Raw genomic sequence first — 19,096 nt, 5'->3', positions numbered from 1 at the left:
TTTTCTTTTGCGCAGTTTGATTGGTCGACAAAGTGTCACATTAGTCGTTTCTACTTTTGTGTCCATTAATGATGAAATGATGATTAGGCTTGCCTCACAAAGTCCATTTCACCAGAAACCTATTGGAAGAAAGGCATTTTGTATTTGCTCAAATGTTGTTTTTTATTTTGGGGGGGGGGCCCCCTACTCAGAATTGGATAGAGATGATAGTTACTCAATAGCACCTCCTGTTCTCTTTCAGATGAACTTTTTATTGGAAGCAAGGAATTTATGTTCAGACTTTACCATACAAGTGTGCATTTTGTTTTCAGTATTGAAGGCTCATTTGTACTGCTTGTCTGTGGTCAGGGTGATTACAGTTATCTCATGGCATCATCTTTCATTTTTGAGATGAGGAGGAATCTATTTGCATCAAGTAAGGTGTTTAATTTTGTGATTTTTGGGGGGTCAGGGAGGATCTTGACACTCTTGACTGGATCAAGGTAATTGCAGTTTTTAGTTACCTACTACTCATTTCTAAGTAGTAAGTGTTTCAGACCACACAAATGTCATTCTGCAAACCGTATCGCATGCCAGACATCATTGCTTCGCTGTCATATTATCGAATGGCACACCATTACGTCTCTTTTAACACAAAGGGGAAGTAGCTACGTATTAATTGAGGCACAGCAACGACTGGAATGAAGTAAATACGGTAAAGTCAAGAGAAAATATATGGCGCACAAACACATTGTTGCTGAAAACAATATGATTCTAAAGTGAAGATACAAAAAAAACAACAAAAAAAACCCTCTCCTTCCGATGGGAATGTTGTCAAAGTTTACAGTTTAAGTGTCTGTCTCGCTTTCACGAATCTCCTCCGTTGGTCAGGACGACCACACAGTTGCTCAAGGTGGGGGCTCGACACACGCCCTTGCCCACGACCTCCAGGGGCACACCCTTGTAGGTGGCCACGCACTGGCCGTCTGTGCGCAAGTCTGAGCCAATGTGCTCGCAGACCTTGGCAGAGTCCAGCTCCTTGTCTGGGTCTCCTGGTCATAACAGGCAAAGATCATAAACAAATTCATGAGGCCTAATCTTAGTTTAAATAGATTTTTCAAAAATCAAATTATTATTTTTTTCAATTTAAGAGAGACAATGCACATGGAGAAAAAAAACCAGCCAACATCGCCATGGCGATGTTCAAACAACATAGCGTGAAACTCTTGCCAGTTGTATAAAAGTACCTGTAAACCCATGGATGGCGACTCTATCGCCAGGGACGGCTCCGTTAGGAGGCGCGAGGATCTCCACGCTGCCCGGCGACCTTACACACACGACCACGGCCTGGGACGCCACGCCTCTCACCTGCGTGGGCTTCAGGTTGCACAGTAGGACAGCCATGCAGTTCTGTAACTGCACGACACATCACATACATTAGGGTTAATTTATAGTGAGGCATCTCAGAGGACACTTCATAATGGCAATAAATGGAAATGCCATTTGTCCGTTCCAGTTCCGGTGAAAAGAACCAACAAAAATTTGGGTGACGTTTTTTTTGTTTATTTTATTTTATTTTTTTTGTGGGATCATCTAAGAATAAAGGAAAACATGGAATAAAATCATTTTGTGACAGAGTTTAGAAATCAGATGATAAATTTCACCTCCTGTAAATGAATACTGTAACAAATATTGAGCAAAGTACCTGTAAACAAATGCAGCTAACACAGAAAAAATATAATGTAAAACTATATTTTTAAAAAACATGATCTGACTTAGCAAAACCAACGCGATCTCGATTCAGCATATTATAATTCAGACACAAAAATATACTGAGGATAATTTTGGATTTTGACCAGTTATTCATGTGGATTGGCTGCTTTTTGTTTTTACTGGTGTGTGCAATTTGGCCAGCAGGAGCCAGTACAATGCAATGATAGCTCGACAACAACTGATGATGAACACTGAACACTGAAGACTGTCTTTCGGTTGTAGTCGTTTTTCCACAGAGGATGAAGATTATTACGCCTGTGAGTATTGCTATACGTGCTGTCGGCATAGTTTGCTGCTGCTTGTGTGCAAATGCATGGTGCTCAATTTTGACTGCCAAGATAGTCACTAGTTTTTTTTTTAGCCCGTTGTCAGCATTTCGCAGTGTGAACATTAAGGAAGTGGACTTTAAGATGTTTAGTTTTACAGTTAACTCTAACTGGGAGTGGCAAGAAACAGCTGGAAGGATGCACATTTGGCTCAGTATCTGCTGCCTGTTGTGCTTGGTCTTGGAACCAATTCAATTCAAAAGTTAAAAGTAGCACTATAATTCTTGGTGGCCGTACCTGGTTGACGGCCGCGCACTCGCCGACCACCGTTCTCGGGTGAGCCTCGCCGACATCCACGTGCTGCAAGTACAAGCCGTCCGTTCCCGGGAGCGGAATGGTCCGGATGATGCAGCCCGCCCGCAGGTCCAGGTGGGACACGTCCATTTGGTCTTGTCCATCAAACTCTGCTTTGTCCTCAACTGAGACTTCGGCCATCTTTTGTGCCTTTTTCCTTTCTGGCATCAAACAAAGCTCAAAATAATATACGTTGTGTTTGTACTTCATGATACTTTAAACACCATCGGTTTACGAAAACATACTCTGGAAAAAGTTCAAGTTTGTGTATCATGATAAAATGTTGCAATCCAATTCCTTGCGCTGCTCCTTTTTGATGTTCGCCCAATAAAGCAACACGGGAAAAACTAATGACTGAATATTTTCCCTCTATCCATCTATATATACATATATATTTGCGCACCGGCCCCGTCCCTACTCACCGTGAATAACGGGGGTCCACTGTATACTAGTTGAAGAAGCCATATTGAGCTAATGCTAAATCCAGTTCGGCTACTGGCCTATCTCGTTTGTAAACAAATTGGAAAACGGGATTAATGATACAATACAAGGCGAAAGAAATGTGATTAAAATCGGGCTCATTCCTTTTGAACAAGTGAACAGGCCCCCCGTCCTCAGGGCCGTAACCCACCTTTGGCCTTGCCTTCGGAGGACGACCGCCGACTGAGGCCCATCTCCCGGAGCTCCCTGCTGACGGTGGCCGCACTGACGTTGGCCCCGGAGGCCCGCCGGAACTCCGCGGCGAGCGCCTGAAGGGACGGGAAAGTCTGTTCTTGGACCATCCGCTCCAGAACCTGCCGGTGCTCCTCCTTGAGCTTGTGCGGCCGGCCGCAGCGAGGCAACGGGCACGTCCGGCCCTCTCGCTTCCATTGCACAATGACGTTGTTGACGGTGGAGCGCGGAAGGTTGAGCAAGGTGGCGATCTCCCGCAGGGACTTTTTGCACATGTGGCATCCTACCACGGTGCCCCGCTGGAAGTCACTCAGCTCCCCGCTGCGACCCATCGCTAGCGCCGAGACGAACTGTGTGCAATAAAACGCTTCTTCTTCCTCCCTCATTGTGCTGGAGCAAAAGGCACACTATTGCCCCCTAGAAGGCCATATCGTCACACGCCATGAACTTAAATTAGGGGACATGCATATCTCCACAAAAGACGATTCAATCCGGTTTCCGAAACAATGAATGCATAGCAATTCCGGAACGCTTCGGTTGGGTCCGATTCGATGCACTCGCATCTTTGAAATATTTTTTGTTACTCCTTCCCAATTTAAAAAGTGGCATCATGGTTCACCTCTAAATGTATTACTCATTTAGTGAATGATATTACTCATTTAGCCACTAGAGGGAAGCAGTACTCTATGAAACATCACTCACCAGTCTACGAGACCTCAGTCTCGTAGCAACACGTGTTCCATTGCGCCCAACCTGCGGGCCAGACGGCACTGATTTTATGACAGGGGCCGAGGGCCGGATGAAATTCGACCGCGGGCCGGATTTGGCCCCCGGGCCGGACTTTGGACATGCATGACCTACACCCACCGAGAGGATCCGGTGACCTATCAAAAATTCCTATATAATTGCCGTTTAAGATTGCGTTATCTGGAAACAAACAAACAAAAATCCTAAACAGCCTGGAATTTATTCCAACACAATGCTTACAAGTGCATCAAGGTTAAACAAGGGGCACTTTTCTCATAATGCACAAGAATATTGAACATTCGAAAACAGCGATGGGTGGTTTTTTTTTTTTTGCTGGACAGTGTGCAATGTACAGCATTTGGTCCCCCTTCGAGGCATCGAACATCACAAGCAAGCACAAGTCACGTGCCGCGTCAAATGCGGCGGGCCTCCACATTCTCAGTCCCTCGCTTTGCGGTTGCCTCACAGCTCACACTCACCGGAGGGATAAAGTGCAACGAGACGGCGAACGAAGGCCGGCGGCTTTTACGTGGTCAGAAAAAAACAGCCAAGTATCAGAGGGACTACGACGACTTTGTTGGGTCAAGATGGTGTTGCATTTCCAAATATCAGATTTTGTGGATGTACATCAACCAGTTTGTGGGGTTTCTATTGATTACCGATTGGCAGCAGGTGTGCTAGAAAGTCCGCTCATGCCACCTGCTGGCCAGACCGCAAAACCGAAACGCGACACTTAAGAATAGTAACGATGACGCAATTTCAATAAGGCCTTCGCACCAGATGCTTAATCTTCAATATTCTTCCTATAAGCGCCCGTTTTTCTGCTAGTTGATTATATAAAAACATCCGACCCATGTGAAAGGACATTTTAAAATATTGGACAGATAGACATCATTGATGCAGCATTTTCTACTTGGCAACAGTAAACAAGTAGTCGTAAACAAGTGCTACGATTGGGCGTCCCACGATACAGCATGGACTTGACGTTATTTAAAAAAAAAAACATTTGTGAGGCGCGTCTGCTTTATTGTCAGCCATTTCTCCTTCTAACTCTCAAGGTTGACATCCTTTGTGCAAAATAAATAAATACATTTAAAAGACAGTTGTCCATATGGGAGGACGAGTGAGTCAGCGTGCATGGGCGAGACGGAGGGCCCGGCCAAAAATCCAATCGTAAATTCAAACTTGAAAAAAAAAACCCTGGCAGTGATCCTGAAAAGAATTTATTCAGGGATTTCATTAACACGAGAGGGAAGAGTCCGTTCTTGTCCGTTTAGTGGAAAGGCAACCATCTCTACAGTCTTTACTGCAAACAGGAGGTGCAACGATTGAGCACGAATTATCCAAGTTGTTTTGGGGGCGATAATGGATTACAAACCTTATTTCACTTAAAATTGTCAAAATCCTCGGAATTTTATCCTTTCAAGCGCAAAAATCAGGTTTCCGTCGTCCTCCGTGAAAGCAGAAACATTTGTAAACACCTGCTTTTACTTTGAAAAACCATGATCCAATTTTGTTGACAATTCCAAATGGAACCAGGTCGAAACGAGTCGTCGGTGATCAAAATATTTATCCGTTTGATCACCATCAGTGGTCGATGAATCGTTGCATCTCTAAAAATCAATCTTTTAAAGTCATCGTAAGTTGTGGCCCTCCTGCAAACATTTCGACAATAAAAGTGTGGATGTTACAACATCCGCCCGAGCCGCGGTGTGCTGGAAAGCGTGGACGTTAAACCCTTTCACTGACAAAAGTGTTGGTGCTGCAAGCGTAGACACTCGAGACTCATCGCGCCCTGGGTTTGGGGAGCACACGTGGGGGTATTCATGGCATCGCTGTGCAAAAGGAGTGGGAAAGGTGCGGGTGTTCCCCTTCCCCCCCCGTGTAAAACGAAGTGCCGAAAAAAAACGCGCTCCCGGTGGGATGCGATGAAAAGGACGTCGAAACCTTCCATTGGGGGAAGTGTGGCTCTTTGTTACTCTTTGTGCAATCACAGTGGGATAAGTGTGGCTGTGAAAAAGACTCACCATGAAAAGTGTGCATGTTGGAACCACCGCGTGCCCTATGGGTGCGACAGTAAGTTTGGATGTTCAAACCTTTCACTGTGTAAAGTGAGAGGGATGTCTCGGATAAGGACGGCGTCCGTTCGACACGGGGACAAAACTGTCCAGCAGATGGAGACAGAGTGTAACATTTTCAGAACTTTGGTCCTCAAGAGTCATGTGCTTGGGCTCCCGTCCTCCTTTTACACCACCTGCTTGCGTGGAAAGAGTCCCGCGTCATTTCCGGATCCAAGGTTGTCCACTTGCGGCCCGCTTACCGTGTTGAGTGAAGAGTCAGAATCGCTGCTGAGGGGCAGTTGGTGCTCACCTGACAAATGGGGAAACGTGTTTGAAATTTAGGAGAGAAAGGAACAGTTGGGTTGCAGTCTTTTTTTTTGGTTGTTGTTGGAGAGGAATTGGCACAGACGTGGATGGGAATTCCAAATCAATCTGTTTTCAGGGATGGTAAGTAACAGATTATGTGCAACGAGATTACATAATCTAATTACAAAATTGATGGGACTGGAATCCGTTACTGAACAGGATGTATAAAATTATGTAGTAGAATGTCATTTTTTAGGGGTTTTTTTTTGGTCGTTAAATCAGCTTTGAAAACAGATTTAATTTACTCAGTGATTGACTTACACAGTGTCGAGACCATGAAATAAAAAGTACACTTCCCAAATCTTTTAAGAAAAATGAAAAATATCTGGATCTAAATCTTACGTTGACAAAACTAACACTAATAATGAAAATGTCATTGGCTTTCATATCATACAGGAGCCTATGGAGTTCATTTTAAATGCATTTATTCTGAGATTGCCGTACAGAAGAAATACATTTGAACAGTCGCTTGGGAATTCTAATTTAATTTCCACATCCCTCTCCCCCCCCTTCAAAAAAGAAATACTAATAATCTTGCACTTGACAAATATACGTTAAATAAACTCACTAATACTAAAACCAATTTAAAAAAAACGTTGGGAATACTGTCAGCACTTCAGACAGACAAATGAAGAGTGGCCCAAAGCAGTTTTTCAAAATTAAATGAAAATGTATTAAGTTTAAAAGTGAAATACAACTAAAATGAACTTGGCACCAAATTCAATGCAAAGTACACACTCTTAGCGCAATAAAGGTTTGGAAAAACTGCAAGAGATTACGACAAACCGAACGGCACCCCGTGGTGCAAAACATATCAGACTTACTGCTGGAAATGATATAGTTCTCCTCCGCCTGCGGCGCCAACTCCATGTTGGGATCCGTCAGCCTCTCGGCCAGCTCCAGCGCCACGGAGCTCTCGTTGACGGTGATTTCGCTGGCCCCGCTGATAACTGGGTCGGCGGACGGACCGCCCAGCGTCATCTCATAGTCCGGTGGCGACTCGTCGGAGTAGTCTACATTGAGCTGCACAGACCGCATAGATCGATTGCTATGAAGTAGGGGCAGGCAGATATGGCTTCACACAAACAAGGGTTTCATCACTGTTAGAGCCATAAGGAAAGTTTGGTTACATTATAAATGCAGCCTTTTGAATAATTAGAATTTAATAGATGCAAGGCGTTTGGTTTATATTTGATATTTTATTAGAACAAATTTATTAAGAACATTGAAGTATCTGGGCTCCATTGGTTGTCCTGTTTTCAGTCTGTTAAGAGGCTAGATTTATGTAAACATCATTAGGAAGACAGTAGGGCATGGAGCAACACCTTTTTTTTGACCGTACTTCGTGTTTGCTTATTTCGTACTTTATGGGAACTGATTTCATATTTCGTTTAAGTGTATTGTAGAACTTTTATTAATCCATTTGATAAAGCCTTAATTTGTGTTCAAGAAAATAAAGAGATTCATTTTTTTTTTTGATCAACGATGGCGGCCTAGTGTATTCCTTGTCGTCGCCGTGGAAAGGAAAAGCCCGTCGAAGAAAAGCACGAGTCAAAAACCTACATGCCCTGCTGACGTAGCGACAAAAGGATAGTAAGTTGCCGCTACAATCACAAAAATCTAATTTTAATCTATTTTTTTCCCCTCTCTGCTTTTGGAAAAAAAAATCAATCGACGTCATTAATTTAAACTAACATTATTTACCCCGTATTTTCCACACGAATAAGGCGCACCTAAAAGCATTCAATTTTCTCAAAAGCCGACAGTGTGCCTTATAATCTGATGCGCCTTCTATACGGATCAACATTCTGATTTCTTGGACGTAGTATTTTTCAATGTTCTGGAAAGCAGTTTGTTTCAGCTGTAGCGATTGTGAAAGCTCAATATAAATCAAGCTGTATTGTATTGAATTCCCTTTGGTGTAGCTCCATCTAGTGGATGCATAACACAAGCGCAGCCACTATTCTAGTTTCTATTCGATGCGCCTTAGAAGATGGTGCGCCTTATAGTGCGGAAAACAAGGTAATGTAATTTTTTTCCCCCTCCCCACTCAATATCGTGATCATTTTGATTCGGGAACAAGTGTCACTTTTGCGAAAAATTGTCACAAGAGGAGTCGGAAAAGTTGTCTAGCAGCCAAATGGCTGATATTTTAACAATGATTTTTTTTCGTGGATAAACTAGCTCCTTTGTGTTTGTTGTTAGTGTAAGCAGTGCATATGACTGAAATTTGGCCAAGAACTCATATCGCCAAATTTGGTCAATTAAACTTTTTTTTTTGCCACAAATCCCTAAAGTGTCACTTTTAGGTATTGAAAATGGGTTGCTCTCTTCAATGATGTAACATTGACGGCAAGAGCTGTTTTCCTGAAAAGTGACGGCTTTGCAAACATGAGGATGAGCCAAAAGCGAGAGCATAATTGCAGGTTGAGACGAACTCACTGAAATTCCCAAGGCCTTGAGTATGTTCATTTTACACATGGGACACGTCTGGTGATCATGCAGCCAGGGGTCCACGCAGTGCTTATGGAAAACATGCCTGCAAAAACATAGGGTGTACAAAAACCTTAAGGGGGAAGACCAAACAGACCCCCACAGCTTGTCGTCACGTTTGTGAAGAAAGCCTTACCTGCAAGGTAACACCCTGACAACATCATTAGGCTTGTAGGGCTCGATGCACACGGCACAGCTGTCAAAGTCGCGCTCGGTTTCCTGGAAGCAAAATGCCATCACATCGAAATAACGAGGCTCAAATAAATCATGTCACCTAACGGCGGCATACCTTGTCTCCTTTTTTAATGGTCCGGACAGGAAGCTTGCTGATGGCTTTTTTGGCAGCGTCCCCCAAGCGTCTCTGCGAGCCGTAACAGAACACATCCCCAAGTGTGAAACTGGGACACGTCAATGTCCAATATACTTTAAAAGAGGTTCATCGACACCGCTCTCTTGCTCTTCGTTAGGATTTACATTTCACTAAAACTCTCAACATGATAGCGTAAAGCAGATTTGCGGTCCCGCTATTTCACATACGTTTTTTGGTGTGTGTGTGTGGGGGGGGGCGGTACATAACGCAGTTAACCTCTAGAGGGCGGCAGACACTTTGTAAATTTGACGAAAGAAGAACACTGAAAGCAAGAAGTCCAATATTTATTTTAGCTCACTTAAATTACTGAACGTCAATCCCCTTCAATCCTGCTTTTTACGCCTACAGAAAGTGACGGTTTTATCATGTACATCTTTGGGCATGATCATTGATTTACAGAGTGAGATGATGAATTAGTTTCAAAAAAAGGAGATTTGTTTCCTGTAAAAACAGAGGAATCTGTACACTATTCTATATTTTTGTGTTATCCGTTGCTCTTGCTCTCTCTCTCGGTGGGTTATGCGTTTGCATTATTTAGAGACTATTTGACAACCTTGAAAAAAAACATCTTAGTTACAAAAATGCGATAAAAAATGTCTATGAATTTAAAAGTATTTCAAGATCACAAATATCACTTATTGAGGGAGTGGCCTGAGCGTAATTTCATCGTATCAAACCAAATGAATGATTTCATTAAAATATATGTAAAATCATCATCATAACTGATCAACAGTCTGCAGCACCAAGAGTTCGCCTCACTGTTCCAATACTTTTAGAGGGGCTTGTCACTTCTTTCCTCATTTCCTGTTTTTGTTATTTCCGAGCTTCATTGAATATTGCAGCTATGAAATGAGTCATTATTTCTGACCAATTTGTTTGAAGGGAACAAAATGAGAAGGCAAATCTTGAACAAACTCATAATCAAATTCGCTCATTTCTCCTCCCAAGGTAAATACAAAATTGATATGAGGCAACTGGTAATGTGAGGACAGTAAATGGTAAACAAAAAAAAAAAAGAAAGGTAGCGTTATGCTGGACATGCTGCAGTCACCATTTGTTTACACTTTTATTTAAAAAAAACAAACAATGGCTGCCGCCCCCCTGCAGATGTTCCAATAAAAAACGCGGCAATGATGTAACAACGAGCCGCTATTTGCTCCCGTTGATGGTTCACCGGTTTTACGGGGGCCAGCTGTCAGGCTAATTCGGGGCCTCTCCCTGGCAGCCGGCACCAGATGGAAAATGGAAACGCCGGTGACGAGACTTTATAGCGGAACAACAGACCCTCAAACAGATATTGGCGTTGCATAACAATGAGAAAAAAAAAAGAGCTCGAGCCATACCTGGTTGCGGTCTCGGGCATTAGCATAGCGGAATCTCTGGATATAGTAGAAGACAAGCCAGGCGAGGGAGATTATCATGAGAATGATGAAGGAGATGGAGACAAAGACTACCGACGTTCTGCTCACATACTTCTGCAGGTTGCGTGTCCCTACAGTGATGTGCAAGGTGACGGCGATGTTCTGCTCCAGCAGCGCCATGATCTCCCGACCTTTGTGCTGTGGGATCATGATGGCCACTATGTCGCCTGTACCTGCGCACACGCGGGAAACGGCAGCGGGTCAGACGGGATCAATTCATCTTCATGCACACTTGACGGTTCGTGATGCCCAGAACCTCGACAATTCCCTCGCCAGACGAGGCGGCACGTCCTACTCCCTTGCGCAACCACACCGAAGACATGGCAACTCGCAGGGGTGACTTCTGAACCGTTCAGACAACAAACATGCCTCCCGCTGCCATACAAGCGTGACCCGGTGCGCATCTGGTGACATTCCCACCACTTGTTGCACCACCCAATGGCATAAAACAAAGTCCCTGATGTAACTCATAAAAGTCAGCCAACCGTGGTCTCTGAGTCAAACCCAATCAATTAAAAGCAGACTTTCTGCTGCTGTGATTTAAAACAAGTGTAATAAGACATTGCGTTGCCATGTTGGGCTGGTGCTTCTACGAACAACACACACACACACACAAACACATTTATAGTGTTTGCTTTACATTGGGGAAAGATAGTACATGTGAGCTGTTTGGACGGGGAGATAATGCTCGCCACGTTCACGCCGACACGGTACGCTCAGGCAACCAGATGCCAACTCTGAGATGACAATGACGGATGGTTGATGCTGCCATGTAGGCCAAATAAGCAGATCCACCGATATAGCGCCCTGACAGCATCCGCATGCGTGTATCGACTTGTCCAACAGATTTATGATGTTGTGCATCATAAACGAGCTATGGGTCGTGACCGAAAGAACGAGATCCCGGATACAAGCGGCTGAAATGAATTTTCTCCGCAGGGTGTCCGGGCTCTCCCTTAGAGATAAGGTGAGAAGCTCAGTCATCCGGGAGGGGCTCAGAGTCGAGCCGCTTCTCCTCCACATCGAGAGGAGCCAGATGAGGTGGCTTGGGCATCTGATTCGGATGCCTCCTGAGCGCCTCCCCGGTGAGGTGTTCCGGTCATGTCCCACCGGGAGGAGACCCCGAGGAAGACCCAGGATACGCTGGAGAGACTATGTCACCCAGCTTGCCTGGGAACGACTCGGGATCCCCCGGGGAGAGCTGGAAGAAGTAGCCAGGGAGAGGGAAGTCTGGGCTTCCCTGCTAAAGCTGTTGCCCCCGCGACCCGGCCCCGGATAAGCGGTAGATGATGGATGGATGGATGGATGGATGCAGCAGAGTGAAATTAACGCAGCTCATGACTGAATTGGCGATGACAAAGTATTTACCCCAACGTAGTAGGGGTAAATAATATTTAAGTAATATTTACCCCAAAGTAGTATCAACCCTGTCTATGTTCAGGGGAGCTGGCTAGCAAGTGCTCTTTTTTTTAACATACATATTTTTTTAAACAGCCAAGCTGCATTGGCTCGGCACACAGAAAGCGTTCCGGTCTTTATTTGGCAGCGTCTCGAAACACTGGTCGCCCCGCTCTACATCGCCTTCCTCATCTGTCTGCCAGTGGTGAGATCACCATTTGACCCCATCCCACCCCACCTCTATAATTCAAAGAAGCAGGGGTCCGGGCAATATATATATATATATATATATATATATATATTAAGGGGTTTGGTGCAAGTAGAGCTTGATGGGCTGGTGCCACGTTACTGCCATGGGATGACAAAATACTCCTTGGAGGCCATCCTTCCTGCAACTACCCCCGGGACTGAATTGTCAAAAATGATGGACGGTCCATGATAAATCTCAGAGAGAGTTTTTCAGAGAGAATTGCCAAAAACAAGGCACACGTTTCCAAGTGGATCCATTCGTCAAATAAGGCTGATTTTATTCTTGTAGCAGGCAACCACTCTTTATGAAAACTGGCAAAAGACTGGGAGAATATATACAACTGTAAAACGTGGGGGAGGTGTAATAAAAATGGTTGGTAAATAAAATGTGAAAGTGTCCCGTGTCATATTTGGAAAAATATGACAGGTCAAAAATGGGGGAATAAACACACGTGAACCGAGCCAAAGTAAGTGCAAACAGAGAAACGTGAGAATTTGGAACTGTTGAACCGTAACTATTTGGGGGTTCACTTTACAGTCAAACGTCAACAACCCAGGCCAAATTGAGCACCTCTCCGACGTATTAAGCCTCTCGGTTGAGATGCATCAAATCAACTTGCTGCTTTAACGCCGATTCTCATTTCGACTTTATGACGTTTCAGAAAGAGCACAAAAACGTGAACGCGTGATTTAATCAGCGAATTGCGATGCATGTGTTCCAGTGAGGGGGGAAAAAGTATAGTGAAATATAAAAAACGCGAGGGATTACTGTATTTGTATTGAAACCTGTAGCAGGATGCAACGTGCATGAACAAAAAAGCCTGCGTGTCAAATGTGTGCTCGTCTCACCAGAGTGGGGCATAGTGATGGTGTCATTGGTACCACTGGAGCCCACATTGTACACGACCACCGCCGAGGCGTTTTGGCTGGCCGCATTCCGGATCTTTTCGCGGTAAGTACAGTTCCCTTCGGCCACCAGCGCCACCCAGGCGGCGGCTGAGCGCGACGCAGGCGGGAAGCGGGCAGCCGGGTCACACATCTGTCGGTCCTGCGTCAGCGACGGAGCCAACACAAGCCCCCGGGCTTCTCGCTTGGGCGAGTGCTCGCCGTAGCGGCCGCACTCGCTCTTGTCGCTTCGCGGCCTGGCGGTGAGCGGGTCCAGGTAGGTGATGTTAACGAAGGCCGTGTACCACTCCTCTTTCTCGGCCACGGCAAAGTCCAAGCACAACAGGTGTACGGAGCACAGGGAGGAGACGAGCCACGTCGAGAGAGCCACACTGCGGCACAGGCGAGTGATTGACGGCGCCATGGTGTTACAAGCAAATAGACGATTTAAAAAACCAAACAAAATAATCACGCATCCCGGAGTCGACAAAGCCGTTCGCTGCTAATCCACTTGTGGGAATTCTACTCCAGATCACCACCTGCGAGGGGCGGGGAAAGGGGACGGAGCAGTTATCACTCTCAGTGCCAGACGCTCTCTAATTGGCCGGGCTCAAGACGCCCACGTGACATGGGTGCGGCCAATGTGGCTTTGAAGCACAGGGGCACGTGGATCTGCCTGACTAAAAATAAAAGCTTTTGAGTGATACGTGCCTGGAAAAAAAAAGATTGAGAGTGTAACAGAATTAGAAAATGAGGATACCTCATTGATCAATATAAATAAAGATGTATTGTATCCTGTGAAGGAAATTAAAAATGTCTGTCTCGTACTAAGAATATAGTCACACAGTAAAAACAGTGACCAAAACCAGGATTAAGAAGGAATTTAACATACATTTAAAATGAACGTACATACATGATAAAGATGTTGAGTGTTGGTATGTTGTGGCATGTCATGAATATAGTGTCAATATGCTCTGGAAAAAAACCCAAAACAAAACCAAACAAAACATATAGTGATGATACATGACCAATTACAAACAATACACCAATACGTACCGCATAATAAACTGTTCATTCTGCACATTGATTTGTTGTTGTCAAATTCAAAAATGGAAAGACCAGTGCTTCAATATTTTCTTTTCCCCAATACAAATTTGTTTATGCTTCCTGGGAAGATTTGTACGACTGGTTATTCCCCAAATTGCCCAATCTCTCTCCTGAAAAAAGAAAATGTTTTGTATGGCAATTATCTGCGGACGTTGTATCGGTCTGTCGTGGTGAAGAAGGAGCTGAGCCAAAGGGCAATTTACCGGTCGATATACGTCCCAACCCTCACCTATGGTCACGAGCTATGGGTCGTGACCGAAAGAACGAGATCCCGGATACAAGCGGCAGAAATGAGTTTTCTCCGCAGGGTGTCCGGGCTCTCCCTTAGAGATAAGGTGAGAAGCTCAGTCATCCGGGAGGGGCTCAGAGTCGAGCCCCTTCTCCTCCACATCGAGAGGAGCCAGATGAGGTGGCTTGGGCATCTGATTCGGATGCCCCCTGAGCGCCTCCCCGGTGAGGTGTTCCGGTCATGTCCCACCGGGAGGAGACCCAGAGGAAGAACCCAGGACACGCTGGAGAGACTATGTCACCCAGCTTGCCTGGGAACGACTCGGGATCCCCCGGGGAGAGCTGGAAGAAGTAGCTAGGGAGAGGGAAGTCTGGGCTTCCCTGCTAAAGCTGTTGCCCCCGCGACCCGGCCCCGGATAAGCGGTAGATGATGGATGGATGGATGGATGGATGGATGGATGGATGGATGGATGGATGGATGGCATTATCTGAAAGTCATCCCATGACCCAGCCATTATGGCACTCATCATTGGAGCTAATTTTTACACATAATAAATAGAACAGATTCAAACCTAATTTGTGTGTCATAAAGAAGTATGTCATTACTTTTCGCCCTTAAAATGTACACAGTTGAAATGACTGACGACACAGTATATTAAAAAAATCTTCGGTCCCGATCACAGTTATATATGGGCCGGGTAACGTCATGCTTTTATTTTATTTTTTAATAAAATGTATTATGTGTGTACATATATATTGTCTGTAATTTTGTTTGTGCATTTTTAGACGGACTAGTTGAATCGCTTATTCTTGTTAACGGTTTAAAAAATAAAGTCTGGCTTCCGGGTCGAACTCGGAATGAATGACGCTTGGGTACTATTTCCTGCCCGGTTGCATTCTTGGGACGTAACAGTGGACCCGCTCATCCTTTTCGGTAAAGCAAAACCAAAGGTTCTGGTCTTTTAATTTACATCGACATCTGCGTTTAACCGCCTCAACTATAAAAATATCTTCTTGACAACGTTGTCGTGACTCTAAAACCGAAAGTCAGCCGTAAATTAACCACTTTTATGGATGTAATTCCTCGTCACGTTCGTAACTAGCGATGTCGTTCTTCTTGACCACTTCAAACTTGACATTTTCCCGACGAGCTCGATAAATTATTTGATATTTTTTGACAATTATTGATAATAGATTACTTATTTTGATCCCTACTGTTGAGCGAGTCGGTCGTACTAGCTAACAGTTAATGCATTGTGTGCGTTCGTGTCAAGGTTTGTCGTCATTTGGGTGCCAACATGCCCAAAAAGAAGACCGGTGCTCGTAAAAAGGCGGAGAATCGAAAGGAACGAGAGAAGCAGAGCCGAGCCAACCGGGACCTGGTGGACTTGGCAAAGCATCCTTGCAACGTCAACATGGTGAGATTTCACAGTGGCTCACTTTCTCCATTTTAAGTGTCACGACCACTGATGCTTTCTTTCTCCCTGCCGTTTAGGATTGTGATAAATGTCAGAGGTGAGCATTTCGATCAGCAGTGCAGCTCGTATGGACAAAGCGCGAAACCGTCTTTTCTCTTCCTAGAAAACAGAAGAACAGAGCGTTCTGTTACTTTTGCAATGCTGTGCAGAAACTTCCCACGTGCGCACAATGCGGTGAGTGAAGTTGGGTGAAAATATTTCATTTGAGCTCTTTTGATGCAATCGAAGGGATGCGTTTGTTTTGTTAAAGGGAAAACCAAGTGCATGAAGACTTCAGACTGTGTCATCAAACACCCTGGCATCAACAGCACTGGGATGGGAATGGTGGTAAGTTGCAGGGAAATTTTGCACACTAAAATGGATTCATTGGTCAATATTTTCCATATCGTCAAACATCCAGTCTTTTGTAAGAAAATAGTTGCCCCTAGATGAGAAATTTACACAGGAAAAAACAATCATTACGAGAATTGTCATAATTTTACATGAAAAGTTGAGAAAAGAACAGAGCAATTAAACACGAAAAAGGAACAAATTCGTAATTTTGTGAGAAGTTGAGATTCACCAAAAGGAACCGTAATTTAAAAAATGTGTTAGTTACCAGATTAAGCCTTTGTGAAAAAAATAGGCGTACATATTTCTAGTAATATTTAACAAGAACAATGCAAAGTTAATTGCCCTATCCTATTGGAAAGGGTTCATATTTTCAAATGAATACTTTGTACTGCTGACTTGTTTTTGTGCTTCTAATAACCTTTTGTGGCCGCTAGGGGGCAGTGTGCGACTTCTGTGAAGCTTGGGTGTGCCACAGCAGGAAATGCCTAAGCACGCACGCCTGCGTGTGTCCGCTGACTGAAGCCGACTGCATCGAGTGTGAACGCGGTGTGTGGGACCACGGTGAGGACGCCACCCCCTACCCTCATATCCCCCCTGCCCCCACCTTTGATTATCTTACCTCCATCATGTCTCATTCCCCCAACAGGTGGGCGTATTTTCCGCTGCTCCTTTTGTCAAAACTTCTTGTGCGAGGATGATCAATTCGAGCACCAGGCCAGCTGCCAAGTCCTTCAAGCCGAAACATACAAATGTGAGTCACGGCGAATATTTCGAAAGAGGCAAGCAATCACCACAATGAATTTTTCACCTTTTTTTTCTACCCCGTGTTCCGATGTAGGCGTTTCCTGTAACAGGTTGGGCCAGCACTCGTGCCTGCGCTGTAAGGTAGGGGATGCAGCTCCGCTTACCTGTGCAGGGGGCAACAAGTTATTTTGTGCATTCTTGTTTCAATTTAAAACGTTTGCCAGCCGTTAAGGCTGTCCGCACACGCTAGTCAGTGCATCTAACAACTTTTGGCTTTGACATTAAAACAGGTTCCCCTCCAAAAAAAGAAAAATAAAATCCCGGTTTGGCTCCTATGAACTTGCATTAAATGGTCCCATTGTTCTCGCAGTCCTGCTACTGCGATGACCACGCCAAGAGCAAAGTGTTCAAGCAGGAGAAGGGGAAAGCGCCGCCGTGTCCCAAGTGCGGCCATGAGACCCAAGAGACCAAAGACCTCAGCATGTCTAGTGAGTGTCCGGAAATGCCTCGCTTGCCTTGGAAGTGTGCCAATCTGTCACATGACCATCATGCGTTTACTCCCCCCCGCCCACCACAGCGCGCACATTGAAATTCGGACGACAGGCTGGTGCCGATGATGACGACGACGACGACGGCTACGGAGCGTCGGGCTACGACGCCTACTGGAAGAACGCTGCGGCCGGAGGCGCAGGACGCAACTACGATGACGATGATGATGATGAGGAGGAGGACGAGGACGAGGATGACGATGAGGACGAGGAGGAGGACGAGGGCGAAGAAGAAATGGCCGCTCTTAAATTAACATAACCACCAAATTCTGAAATGGGACAAGATTTTTTTATAGAAAGTCAGGTGGTGGATTTGTTGCCCCGCCCCCAAACAATTTTAACAACTTTTTATTGACTGCCGTCACAAATATTTCAAATGATTTGCCAGCATAGGATGGCGCTTGAATAAAACACATTGGCACAGAAATGAACCACGAGTGTTTGCTGGCAAATAATTCTAGAGAGACACGCAACTCTTAAGAGCAACAACAAACAAACGGTAAATAGAAAGTCTACACACCCCTTGCTCAAATGCCAGGATTTTGTGACACCAAACAAAACAAAACAAAACGATCCGCTGTGAACCTCTTCAACTCAATTGAAACAAAAATCTGAGAGGGGAACTAAAAGTAAGTGAAATGAGGTCTTTGCACAAATGTGCACACCCTTGTCACAAGGTTTACCGATCACATGCAAACTTATGTTCAACGGGAGTCAACACATACCTGCCACCATTTACAGCGCCTCTGATGAACAACCAAATAAAGTTCAGCAGTTCAAGTACTTTTTCTGTCATTGATGCCCAAATAAAATTCAGGTGTTCTCGTCCATGTCCTGTAACGTTTGTAGTAGTTACACAAGCATTGTAGTTAATCATTGGCACGTTGAATGGTGTCAGAACGTTTATGCGTCATCACAACAGACTCCGCACACGCATGCTCGCCGCGGCTTGCACCCCGCAACCCTCTCTCCCCCCTCCCTCTTGGCTTTTTCCCAGGTGACGAATTAGAAGTTTACTCCACGCTGAGCTAGTTGTACGCGTCATGTGTTCAACTTGATTTTCCGCCGGGGGTGTGCTTAGGCGCGTAGGATCGAGTCGGAATCCTCCCTCCTCATCCCGTAGCAGTCCACTGGCGCGGCATGCAGCGGTGACCGTGGACCGCAGCTCCGCGGGTCTGCCCCCACGAGCGGAGCGCAAACAACGGCGGCTTCATGACGGCGCGGCCGCTCGTCACCGTCCGGCTGATCACTTGCGGAACGGTAAGATAACGTGAGGCGGTTCTCCCTCAATTCATTTATTGATCCATGATTATTTTTTTTCCCGTCGTTGCGTTCGTGCGTGCGCGTCGTTTGCGATCGAAACAAACACCCAGGTCGTTGCGTTCAGGACGGTGGCGGCGGTGGGTGCCGCGGCACACGGGGCGGTTAACCGCGTATACCGCGCGCGCGCGCTTCCCGATTGAGCAAGTTTTCCTATTTCAGCGCAGTGTGGCGTTTTGACAAACCGCAACAAGGACAAAAAGGCGATTTTAAGTTTCACTTTCGCCTGGCTGTCGTTTGGGAATGTCTCCCACTGCACTATTTCTTGGCGTTAACGCAGAGGCTTGACACTTGGGTCGTCGAGT

General features: G+C 45.3%; 3 protein-coding genes and 1 long non-coding RNA gene across 6 annotated transcripts; 1 reads left to right on the top strand and 3 right to left on the bottom strand.

Annotated features, from left to right (window-relative positions):
- Nucleotides 1–445: 445 nt before the first annotated feature.
- Nucleotides 446–3,614, bottom strand: LOC127612856 (aminoacyl tRNA synthase complex-interacting multifunctional protein 1-like). Its single transcript, XM_052083696.1, has 4 exons — nt 3,004–3,614; nt 2,316–2,533; nt 1,227–1,395; nt 446–1,031 (listed from the first exon to the last, which is right to left on the bottom strand). The coding sequence occupies exons 1-4, from the start codon at nt 3,428–3,430 to the stop codon at nt 847–849; spliced, it is 999 nt and encodes a 332-aa protein (XP_051939656.1). The 5' UTR covers nt 3,431–3,614; the 3' UTR covers nt 446–846.
- Nucleotides 3,615–4,998: 1,384 nt separating this feature from the next.
- Nucleotides 4,999–13,623, bottom strand: rnf150a (ring finger protein 150a). 3 transcript variants are annotated; one of them, XM_052083681.1, is made up of 8 exons: nt 12,998–13,623; nt 10,550–10,674; nt 10,424–10,459; nt 9,000–9,071; nt 8,847–8,929; nt 8,660–8,756; nt 7,042–7,240; nt 4,999–6,161 (listed from the first exon to the last, which is right to left on the bottom strand). In XM_052083681.1, exons 1-8 carry the CDS (start codon nt 13,455–13,457, stop codon nt 6,037–6,039), a joined length of 1,197 nt encoding a protein of 398 aa, XP_051939641.1. In that variant the 5' UTR covers nt 13,458–13,623; the 3' UTR covers nt 4,999–6,036. The 3 variants fall into 3 exon arrangements, with proteins under 3 accessions (XP_051939641.1, XP_051939640.1, XP_051939639.1); XM_052083680.1 differs by having other exon boundaries at nt 9,000–9,108; nt 10,554–10,674; XM_052083679.1 differs by having other exon boundaries at nt 10,424–10,674.
- A 1,586-nt stretch (nt 13,624–15,209) lies between these two features.
- znf330 (zinc finger protein 330) lies at nt 15,210–17,902 on the top strand. Its single transcript, XM_052083695.1, has 10 exons — nt 15,210–15,319; nt 15,643–15,786; nt 15,864–15,883; nt 15,950–16,020; nt 16,097–16,173; nt 16,614–16,740; nt 16,826–16,930; nt 17,018–17,064; nt 17,294–17,411; nt 17,501–17,902. Exons 1-10 carry the CDS (start codon nt 15,227–15,229, stop codon nt 17,728–17,730), a joined length of 1,032 nt encoding a protein of 343 aa, XP_051939655.1. The 5' UTR covers nt 15,210–15,226; the 3' UTR covers nt 17,731–17,902.
- LOC127612876 (uncharacterized) lies at nt 15,640–16,912 on the bottom strand. Its single transcript, XR_007965990.1, has 2 exons — nt 16,799–16,912; nt 15,640–15,945 (listed from the first exon to the last, which is right to left on the bottom strand). It is a non-coding gene; the product is annotated as an uncharacterized LOC127612876 (long non-coding RNA).
- Nucleotides 17,903–19,096: the final 1,194 nt, after the last annotated feature.

The sequence above is a fragment of the Hippocampus zosterae genome, chromosome 13, assembly GCF_025434085.1.
Source record: "Hippocampus zosterae strain Florida chromosome 13, ASM2543408v3, whole genome shotgun sequence".
In the NCBI taxonomy this organism is placed as follows: Eukaryota; Metazoa; Chordata; class Actinopteri; order Syngnathiformes; family Syngnathidae; genus Hippocampus; species Hippocampus zosterae.
Note: the sequence above shows the minus strand (reverse complement) of the source record. Positions and strands in the feature narration are given on the sequence as shown.

Bases quoted from the DNA above. Each gene is read 5' to 3' on its own strand.
- LOC127612856 (XM_052083696.1), bottom strand. From the start codon at position 3,430: ATGAGGGAGGAAGAAGAAGCGTTTTATTGCACACAGTTCGTCTCGGCG. The intron at 1,396-2,315 runs GTACGGCCACCA...TGTGTCGTGCAG, and splicing joins AGTGCGCGGCCGTCAACCAG to TTACAGAACTGCATGGCTGT. The intron at 1,032-1,226 runs GTACTTTTATAC...TGTTATGACCAG, and splicing joins CGCCATCCATGGGTTTACAG to GAGACCCAGACAAGGAGCTG.
- rnf150a (XM_052083679.1), bottom strand. From the start codon at position 13,457: ATGGCGCCGTCAATCACTCGCCTGTGCCGCAGTGTGGCTCTCTCGACG. The intron at 10,675-12,997 runs GTGAGACGAGCA...GCGTGTGCGCAG, and splicing joins CATCACTATGCCCCACTCTG to GTACAGGCGACATAGTGGCC. The intron at 9,072-10,423 runs GTATGGCTCGAG...TACGGCTCGCAG, and splicing joins ATGCCCGAGACCGCAACCAG to AGACGCTTGGGGGACGCTGC.
- znf330 (XM_052083695.1), top strand. From the start codon at position 15,227: ATGAATGACGCTTGGGTACTATTTCCTGCCCGGTTGCATTCTTGGGAC. The intron at 15,787-15,863 runs GTGAGATTTCAC...CCTGCCGTTTAG, and splicing joins ATCCTTGCAACGTCAACATG to GATTGTGATAAATGTCAGAG. The intron at 16,021-16,096 runs GTGAGTGAAGTT...GTTTTGTTAAAG, and splicing joins TCCCACGTGCGCACAATGCG to GGAAAACCAAGTGCATGAAG.